The sequence below is a fragment of the Dryas octopetala genome, chromosome 8, assembly GCF_963921425.1.
Source record: "Dryas octopetala chromosome 8, drDryOcto1.1, whole genome shotgun sequence".
Taxonomy (NCBI): Eukaryota; Viridiplantae; Streptophyta; class Magnoliopsida; order Rosales; family Rosaceae; genus Dryas; species Dryas octopetala.
In genome coordinates this window covers 7,784,197-7,795,018 of record NC_141373.1, presented here as the reverse complement: position 1 = coordinate 7,795,018, position 10,822 = coordinate 7,784,197, and the positions used below count along the sequence as shown (strand labels likewise).

Here is a 10,822-nt window from a genome sequence, read left to right as displayed (position 1 = left end):
GAAAGAATATTTTCTCTTTTCTATTATGTGAATCTTTCATTTCTCCATATAAAGACAAATCTCAAAACAAGTGATTATCCACAGGGAAGAATTATACAGGGATTGCCTATTGTTTATACACCAAAAGACAACATGAACTCCATTTAATAGAGAAAAAAGGGATATGCTCGACACTCCTACCTCCACATGTCTACCAATAAGAAGAATCAGAGAAAATTTGAAAATGGAAGAAATTATCAACCCTTTCCTACAGATATTGACAACTTTTGAGCGCCGCGATTAACCTAGAAACAAGTTTCCCCTGGCATTAACACAACCTAAGAAATAACTTGGGCAAAATCTTCCGCCTAATCATCGTCCTCTGAATCTGTAAACATGCAGGGAAAAAAATCTTCAGAAAAAGGATAAAGATGCTATCCAAAATCACTACCAGAAAATTAACACAAAAGACATATCTAAAATCACTACCAAGGAATTGAGGATGATGTGGAAAGTGTAGAGGAAGCAGGGATGGAAGATGATTACTAGGTGGAGTATGAGGTCTTTGAGGAAGCTAAGGCAGGAATTCAATTCTCTGAGAAGGCCAGAAAGAGGTTTGGCAAGCCATCGCATAGTGCCCTAAAGAAGCTTCTGGATAAGACTTGTTCCTACTACTTTCTCATGGCTCGTCTGAAGCAAAATGGAGGCTGAAGGGCCATATGCAGTTAATCGATTTGGATAACGATTATTATGCAGTTCGTTTTCAGCTAAAATATGAAGGTTGTTTGTACTAACAGAGGTGTCGCGGATCACCACTAGTCATTACCTGACTATCTAATGATGGAGGCCTGGATTATATACTGCGGAGCAGAAGAACTGCTGTGTAGGTTGGTCTCAGGGATCCCACTGGAATTCTTTGATTTTGAGGCTGTGTAAAATTGGAAATCTAATCTGAAATTGTGTAGAAACCATTGGAAATGTGCAGAAGGCTTCTAATTTGGGGATGAAGGTGCTTCCTACCCCAGGCTATTCCCCTCCCAATATAGGTGCAGATGGTCCTTTCAGATTTTGTGCATTCGGAGAAACTGCTGCAGATAGCTCAACTGGTGTTCAGGTGGAAGAGTTTCAGGATGGCCAAACTGAAAACTCTTATCACCATATGATTGCTGAAGACAGTGATTGTAACCTCAACCTCCCCATGAGGAGGTTTTTCATGGATGGGGTTTGATTGGCCTTTTGAATTCGGTTCCTTGCTTTTGAATTTTTTTAAAAAATTATGAAGATTATTTGCCGGAATGTGAGGGGTGCTGGGAGTATGGGTTTTCTCAGTGTTTCTAAGGGGACCAAAGAATGGATCTTCTAGCAGTGTTTAAACCTAGAATCACTAAATCCAGGGCTCCTAAAGTGATAAGAAATTAGGTTTTTCCAGAGCTGAAATTGTAGAGGCTGTGAGCTTCTGTGGGGGAATATGGTTGCTGTGGGAGGAGAATCAGTTCTGTGGCTAATTCAGATCAGTGTATTACAGCTCTTGTGCATCGTGATGCTGGTATTAGATGGTTGTTATCAGTGGTTTATGTCAGCCCTTGAATTAAGAAGAGAGAGGCTTTTTGGAAATTTTCCATATCCTAACAAGACCAGTAAAATGGAAATTTTCACAATGCAAGGTTTTATTAGATATTGATGTATGCAGTATGCATTTATCAATGGGGGATTCTTTTACAGGGAAAAAAAAAAAAAAAAAAACACCTCCTACTAAATGCTTCAGGTCATTATTGAATCAATGTGTGTGAGAGAGAGAGAGAGAGATATATATATATATATACTCTCCAGAGATAATAATATGGTTTTTGAAATTAAATTTCATAAGCAGCATAAGGCTTTAAAGTTTAAAGTTTAAATTTGTAAGCAGTATACAATATATGGCTTACCAGATCTTATATCTTCTCCAACTTTTCCTCTATTTCTCAGCTGTCTCATTATCATTGAGCATATCATGAACCACCAGTATATGTGGAAAACAAGCAGCATCAGTAACATTGTATTGAACACATAGTACAGTGATTTGGGAAAGCTCTTTGATAGATCCAAGTAGTCAAGAAGGTCATAGCTGGAAGATACCAACCATAAGAACAGATAAGTGGGAGGAGCCACCAAACATTTAAATCTGGTGTAATAAAATGATTTACCATGAGAGCAGACCTTGTTGTGCTTATGACCCAGAAGGGGAAGAATATTAGCCGTAGTATGAGCCATGAAACAGCAAACAATCCAAAGAGCACACTTGCAGCAAGCTCCTTCTCTGAATATTTGAAAACCTTTGCTGCTTCCATAAATACATCACTTGCATCATGCAGGGCAAGAATGATTGAGCCAATCCGGAAAAAGCTGCAAGTGGAAAATTAATAACTTTTAGCCTAACTTGATTTAAGTGAAACTGATGTAATATGAATTATCAAGATCAGAAACCAATACAGATAGTCAAGGGTATATGATTACAAGGGCCCAGTTTGTCCCTTTAAGAGTTATTTTACAAATAACCAAGCTTGATAGGAGAAGAACACTCTAACACAAACAGGACCAGGTCTATACTAGCAGTTACCTGCAAACACATACGTCCGCAATACATACACTATTTTCTCCTAGCGTTAAACTTCTTTCCCACTCTCTCCCTTCCCGTCTTTCGAAACATTTTCAATTTATTTACAATAATAACCATTTTGTATGGATAAATGAGTTAATTAAATTACATATTTAACTGGCATTTATGGTTACACTTATTTTGGTGAAGCCCATGACCACAAAAAGGAGCCTAGCTTTATAATAGTGAAGATTTCGATGATATATAAATGTCATGATATGCAATTTGAAAATCCAACTTGAAAGCCCTCAAAACTTCATGGTCTTAAATGAGCTCAGCCTGAAAGAGTTCTTTTTCTCACTGTAATACTACATTCATATATTAATATTAATCATAACCTCCGGGGGGAGAGAGAGAGAGAGAGAGAGAGAGAGAGAGAGAGAGAGAGAGAGAGAGGAATATAAATTAAGGCAAATATTTCACACCAACAGTTCAAATTAACTATATCCCAGAGATTTAAGGCAACATTGGATGTTCTTCAGAGAGTATTGCAATAGCTGCGCTGCATGTTGAGCAAGTAAAATGGACAAAAAATTGCTAATGCTTACAGAAAATCAAGTGACCGGGTCAAACCAACAATAAAGGTTAAGAAAATAATTCAAAACACCTTTATGGGCATGGGTTACCAGGTTTAGACTGGTTTACATCAAAATGTAAAAGACAAAAGCAGCTCCAGGCCAACCATAGCATCCAAATATGAAAAGTTATTGCACGAGATCCTCCATATACATGTATATTATCAAAATTATATGCTTCATAGTAATAACATAATTATTGTACTTGCATAAAGTCTGAAATATACCTTGTAATGTATGAGTATCCAATCAGAAGAACAGTAATTACATGATGAGACATCATTACTGAGAAATCCTTCCTTCGAGTCTCCCATGTAAGGAGGGCAGCAATGCTGTACGTGTAGAATCCACATTGACACATATAGAAAAGCTTTATGGGAAGCCTACAGTGTGAAAGGAACAGAGTCAGAATAGACAATTTCAGAATACTATGCCTGTAAAATTCAGATTATGCTAAATCTCATCATAGATCTAAAATTTTACATATTCAAGTCATTCCTAATTTTGATACCACCCCCCTCTCTTCCAACAAGAATATGAAATGCTATATACAAATAGCTATGAGATGACCTGGTTCAAAAATGTCTCCAATACAAATTAAAAAAAAAAAAAAATTTGACAGCCAAGATTACATCCTATCAAATGTTATCTTGGACTTAAAATTATATACTGATTGGAAGGAGGCAGTTGTAGTGAAAAAACACCCTTCCCGTGACCTTGTCTTGGACGTATTCTAGAGTTAAAACAATTAGTAAACAATCACAAATAGCAGCAAAAGTAAAACACAAAGAACACCAAGATTTGTTATTGAGGTTCGGCTAACTTTGCCTACGTCCCTGTGTGATCCTTTGAGAATCACAGCTGCACTATGTATAGAATAAGATTACAAGAACTTATTGAAACCCTAGACTACCCAACTCGCAGCCGCTCTCTTCTCTCTTGCACAATTAGCCCTCTTGTGTTTCTCCCTCTTGAAACACCTCTCTTGAGTTTCTGCCTTTCTTCCTATCTTATGAAGACTTGAGAAACTCCACCACCTATCTATGAGACTTATAGCAGCCTATTTATAATGCATAGGCTGCCATATACAAGTAGGTTATGATTGGGATTCCTAATCCTAATAGAATTAGATAATACACCTATTTAGCTAATTCTATTCCTTGTACATAATGGAAAACACTTAGAACTCCTTCCAAAACTAGGAAGGTCTTGCACAAGATCTCCAGGCCTCCAATAAACCGTACCCTACTAGGAAAACACCAAACTACCCCACTGCCCCAGTCTCCCTATTGCTCTCGGCCAGACCTGTAGCTTCCTCCAGAAATTTCCGACGAGAAAAAAAACACAACAGCAGTCTCTTAAAAATTTTATGTTAAGTAGTTGTGATGTGCTGTATTGTTATTTTTGTGTTATCCTTGGACTTTTGATGATGTTTTCAGAAGCTGCTAGGTAAGAGGTTTTGCACGTTTTTTAAGTGGACATCTTGTATCTTTATTTTTATCCTAATAATAGGATTGTGCATTTGTGCTTTCTCTTAAATTAAGATTCCTAACATGATGAGCCTTATATGCAGTAGTCCAGAAAGAAGAGAAAAAGTAACAAAAAGGAATTTTCTTTTCATGTCCTTTTAGATATAAAAACAAATCCTGCAAAATTATAGATGCGATTGAACCATCTTCAGCATTTAAAGAAAAAAGATTCATATAACAAGGAGTAGGGCCGTAGGTGAATTGGCCCAACCATATGAATTACTCACCCCAACTCTTGGTTTGGCCAGCCTTTTAATAACTCTTTTGTATCTCTGAACCATGGCTCACGGTAGGCTATGTTGAGAATGCATGCTTCAACAGTGGCATAGTATGTTAACTTCCACATTGACTCAGAGCATTTTACAATCTTTGCTTGTGTGGCCTCATCAATCTTCAATGGAGCAGATCCTTTACTCAACAACCAGATGGCAAACCTCTGAAAAAGGAAAAATGAAAAAGATATAAAAACTAGAAAATGCATAACAGATTGATTGTTTTTTATAAGACATAACAAATTGATTGTTCAACATTTCAATTTCTTTTCATGCAAATCTTTTTTCCTTCAATTGGTCACCAATCAATTGGATACTCCTTTTGATCCACTTAGGTCGGTGGTTCATGGGATAATCCAACTTAACAGCAGCAGTTGTGAAGCTCATAGGCCTTGGATGATCCAATACAAGCTAAATTGAAAAATTTAATTTAGTGATACAATCTAGTTATATGTTTATTAATTGATTGAGTTGATGGATGTGGTTGGAGAAGAGAGTAGTTGGTGGATGTGAAGTTGATGAAAGGTTTTTTAAGTGGAGCAGAATTCTAATAGATTCATTAAAGGCTATATGCCATAAAAGAGTGTTTTTTTTTTTTTTTTTTAAACGCTAATAAGATTTATTTTTAAGTAAAAGTGGCCCACATGACAACATAAATGCCTGCTCACCTTAACTCCTCTACTTTTCAATGCAATTATGTTAAGATTCTTTGTCAAAAACAGTAGTAAAGGGCAGACTCAATTTATTTTGAATTGCCAGTGCATTGCATAGTGATGCACATTCTAAAAGAAATTAAACATCATACAAAATGTACCATTTTGTGTCTAAATTGTGATATTAAAACAAAAAGTAATGTTTGCCACACTTTTTTTTTTTTTTGAGGAACATGTTTGCCAAACTTAAACACCTCATTATTAAGAAACAAAAGCGTCTATCCAACTAAGCTAGAAAGTTAGAACCTTCAAAATGAAGCTAAAAATTTATTGAAAAGAAAATAAAAAGCCTAATCAAATTTAGCTTATCTGAATATCTAATAAAGAAAGCAAATAAGGCCAAGATATAGAATTCAAGGTTCTCTTTTCCTTTTCTTTTTCCACAGTTATCTCAGAATCCAAACAGAAGCGAATTCAAGATTCAAAGAAAGAGCACAACCAAATGTTTGAGCTACTTTTTAGTACCAAAAATGATTCAGCAGCTAAAAAGAGCAAGAAATCAATCTTACGCCGAAGATGAACCTGTCGAGGAAGAACCTGGCAGCGAACACGCCAAAAGCGAAGTAGACGGCGATGATGAAATCCAAAGCGTCTGGAGGGCTATTGTGGCTCCAGATCGATGCCATGTGAGCCTCGGAACCACAATTCGACCGAGAAGCATCAATCGGCGAACCGCTTCGACTTCAATGCCTCCGAATCAGCGACAGCAATGCATCAACTGCACGCGATTCTCCTCCATTTTTGCTTCTAAGGATCTGAATCAACCCTAATTCTCTCAGAGAGAGAGAGAAAGAGAGACTGGATTTTGCTGGTTAGAGAGAGAGAGAGAGAGAGAGAGAATGGAAACGAGGATTTATTTTGGTCAATAATGGAAACGAGGATGAATTGAGATCTTGTGGCTTATTTGAAGTCTCCGTAATATTACTATTTATGAGAAATGAGAATCATCATCCTCTTCCATTGTCAATTTGTCACTGTCATTCTTAATTATACATTTATACCTTATCAACTTTAGATTAACAATTTCTTAGAGCGAAAAAGGAACTTTAATAATATATTTAAACCAAGGGTAATATGGTACACAACTCTTAACTCATTTTAATCTCATCTCACATATGACATACCTCATTTGTCTTTTTTTTTTTTTTTTCTTTTTTTGTGTTACCCCAATTGCACACACATTGAGCATAGGTAATGCTTCCAATAATCTGATGGAAAAATATTTTTGTTAATTAAGAAATTAAAATAAAGAGAAGAATCGAATTTTTCTTTTGATAACCATTTTTGTCGTTGAACCATTGCAACTCTTTTTCCTACATGCATTATGTGTGCACTAACTGTTAGTTGTAATTACTAAAAACCATGTGGAGTTGTGTCATGCAAAGGTGGTTCGTCATCACCATCATCAAATAACTTGTAATACCCTCTCTTAAGAAGATTATTCCCCAATTTTCAAGTAACAAAGTTATTCTTTAATCTTAATCTATGTCAAGCAAAGACGATCCTCAAAACAAACATACGAGACAAGTCGAAGTCCAAAATAAGTTTATCTCCATGTTAGGGCTGGCCTTGAGATTTTGGGGCGTGAGGCAAATAATATAAATGAGATCCTTATCGTCTCAACTTTCATAAACACTCACGTAATTTATTTTTTCGAAGTCTTTGAGATTGGAAGGCCTGAAGCAACTGCCTACTCGGCCTCCCCTCAAGGCCAGCCTTGATCCAGGTCATCAGAACAAGTTTCGACTTCTTTTTTGGCTATAGAAGAAGAATACCACATTTGAGTGGCTTGGCTATTTTTATTTCTAATAAAATACTCATATTGTTTAGTTTTAAAAGTCATAAATAGAGTATAGGTTTTGTATTTTCCTACACTTATTGCCCCTCATTTTGAACCATCATGAGTGCTCAAGCACTCACCAGTATTTTGTTTAATATAAGTGCTCAGTCCTTAATGCAGTTCTATCATTCGAACCATTATTTTTAAATTATCCTTCAAATATCATCTTTAGAAAAACTAGTCAAATATAACTAATTTATCAAATTAGCCCTGATAAAAAAAAAGTTAAACAGATTATTTCAATTAATATTAAATGACTATGATGATAATTAACTAATCAAACGTTAATTTTAATTTTATTTTTATTTTCAAGGATGACCCTCAAAGAGAAACTTTAAAATTGACTGTTTGCAACTTTGCATACAAAAAAATGGTTTGTGTTATAGTAAATTATGTAGCAAACTTTTTTTGACTTTTTTTGACATGCTTGACTTTTTGAGTTAATTTTAACAATAAAATTAGGAGATCAGCTTTTGGTGGTAGCCTGGTAGGTGATAATGCATTATGCACCCAACTAAAAAAACCGTGTAATTTTCCCAAAACGGTTGTAGACTTGTAGTTGGGCGTTGCCGCGTTGGCCTTGGGCCCATGATTTTGCAGCGTCCAAATAGGAAATGTTTCTCCTTTCTCAGTCTCTCTCCACACACAGCTCTGCTTCTTGACAGCGATGATCTTAGAAAAAGCTTCAGAAACCTGTAAGTGCTTTCTCTTCTCTTCTCTGTACCTGCTTATTTTCTTTGTGTTGGTCTTCTGCTCAGCTTCAAAACAAATTTTAGTGCACCAACATGAACTTCCCACACTCCTCCAATGCACTCACACTGTCACACATAATTGCAGAAACTGTAGCCAGGAACCCTTCAGGAATTAGAAAATTGTAAAAAGAAGAAAAGGGCAATTGGGTAATTGACTGGAGTTTCGAGGGAACTGTGTGGAACATATCTTACTTCATATTGATTAGTAAATGCATGTGATGACAATTGCAATTGGTTAACTGTTATTATGGTAGAGATTGGGAATTTCTTTTTCCTCATCTTTTAAATGAATGAGTTTTCAATTTCTAAAACTGCTCTTGACTCTTTGGTTGTTATATGAGATGGGTTTGTCATGGTTCTAGTTATTAGTGCATTCCAACTTTCAATTGCTAGAAAGCAATTTTTTTCCTTTCTTTTCAGAAAGATTACTAGTCTTGGATTCCTTTGCAATGGTCTTGGCTTTGTGGTTTTTTGTGGTGACACTTGAGTAGGCAATGAGGGGTTGAAATCGTCTTGTTTGGTATCGAAGAAAAAAAAAAACCAAAGGAGAGGAGATGACTCTTTAACTAAAGAATAAATAAAAACCCAACTGATATAAAAATCTTGAATTGGTTGTTGTTTTATCCTTTTGACTTAATCATTTTATACTTTGGACCTTTAGCCAACTCAAATACATATACTATTCACTGTTAAATCATCCTCGGATTTTCTTATATTTTTGTTCTCTGACAAGCAGTCTTTCTACATACATGTATCAGAAGCATCGCCAATAATACTTTTGAGTTTGGGAGAATAAGTGAATTTGAGGATGACCCTTTGTACCTTTGATTTAGTTGAGTGCTTCACAGCTGAAATCAGATTTAATATTGCTTCTAGAAGGGAAACAAAAAGTGATTTCTTCAGCTGTAAATTGTCTAGGTCTGCAATGAATACATTGATCAGGTGTAGGCAAATGATGCAAAGGATTTGATTTGAAGAAACCTCTAGTTTCCCTTGAAGCAATTTCATCTTATCAATGAGAACTAATTTTTGGGATCAGTTTCCAAGAATTCTGATATCCTGAGACATGCGTAAAGCAATTTCATTTACAGCATATTCTTGGAGATCGGATTGTCAATTTGTCCTTGGGTCACAGTTTAAACCTTAGGTACTAAAAAATTTCATGATGAAGACAAATGATTATTGAACGCAATAGACTCAGTTTAGTTAAATCTTTTTTTTTTTTTTTTTCTAACATACTAAAATGAAGATATCTGAAGCCTGAAGGGAAGAATACGGGTTGTGAAGACAAAGAACAGTTCTACAAATTTCATTTATAGAATTGTTGGTCTTGTATGTTTAACTTTTTGGATCCAGTAACTCAGTGACATTGCAAATCCCTGGAAACAGGTTTTATGTTGAAGTTTTAATCCCCATGAAAGTTGTCTTACATAGTGCTCATATTATGTCCAAACATGCACTCATCTTTTCATTATCTATCATTTATCCGTAGTTTTTTTGTTTGTTCAGATTCACCACCATAATAGTTATTGCAATGCCTGATCACTCATACAACCCAAACATTGAATGAAACATCCCTTCTGAATTAGTAATGGACTGATAGACAAACTGTTTGGCCAAATTTAGCAGAAATACTGTTAACGAATTAGTTACTGGCTAGAGTATGTCATGTTTCAGAAATAGGTCATGTTTATAGTTGGTGACAAAAGTCCCCATCATCTTTTTTATTAGAATTTGTTTTGCTTATTATCTTCTTATCCCTCTGTTGAAGGAAACTTGGGCTTTCTTAAACTTGAGCAATAATGTCTTATTTCGCTTGAGGATATCACCAGTTGAACATACAAAATTTGGACCTCTATAACATTGGAGCTTGTGAAAAAAAAAAATTATATATATATATATATATATCTTGTTATGACAGCCATAACAGACTTATTTGTTGATGTTGTCCACACCTTATTAAGACAACATTATTCATTAAAAATGATGATTACTTAAATACATGTTAGACTCAATTTCAGAAGTCAGGGTAACATAGTTTGATAATGTTTAATAATGTTCTGATGCAGGCAATGCTCTTCTGTCAATTGCGGTCACACAGCACTGCTGGAATCATTTTGACTTTGGGGATGATTGCTGCTAAATGTACATCTGTTGCTGTAAAAAAATTTTGAACTTGCCTTATATAGTACTGTGGTCCTGGTTTCTTGAATTCATCTTGGTTATCTAACATTCTAAAAGCATAATTAATAATATTTTCCACTGTTTATTCAGGATTGTACCTGCATCTTTTCCCATTAACTAATTGTCATGTAATTGTGCTTGTTACAATCTTTTAGCTGTGAAAGTAACTGTTAATTTTTTTTTCCGTTAAAAACTTTGTGCTAATATAAAACTATTCGTTCAAGGAGTCAAACTGGTGACAGTAAGAGGTTATTGGGTAGGAGACAATTCAAAATCTTTTTATTAGCCATTTTGTAAGTTTCAGGGCTTTATAATTTAAATTTGATAAATCAAAATCAAA

The 10,822-nt window shown here is 35.2% G+C and overlaps 1 protein-coding gene and 1 long non-coding RNA gene across 2 annotated transcripts; one reads left to right on the top strand and one right to left on the bottom strand.

Annotated features, from left to right (window-relative positions):
• On the bottom strand, positions 1–6,610 carry LOH2 (LAG1 homolog 2). The gene is made up of 6 exons (XM_086255101.1): positions 6,216–6,610; positions 4,949–5,157; positions 3,420–3,575; positions 2,179–2,364; positions 1,908–2,086; positions 1–367 (listed from the first exon to the last, which is right to left on the bottom strand). Exons 1-6 carry the CDS (start codon positions 6,330–6,332, stop codon positions 348–350), a joined length of 867 nt encoding a protein of 288 aa, XP_086111227.1. The 5' UTR covers positions 6,333–6,610; the 3' UTR covers positions 1–347.
• Positions 6,611–8,089: 1,479 nt separating this feature from the next.
• Positions 8,090–10,571, top strand: LOC147276755 (uncharacterized). Its single transcript, XR_015123990.1, has 2 exons — positions 8,090–8,241; positions 10,368–10,571. It is a non-coding gene; the product is annotated as an uncharacterized LOC147276755 (long non-coding RNA).
• Positions 10,572–10,822: the final 251 nt, after the last annotated feature.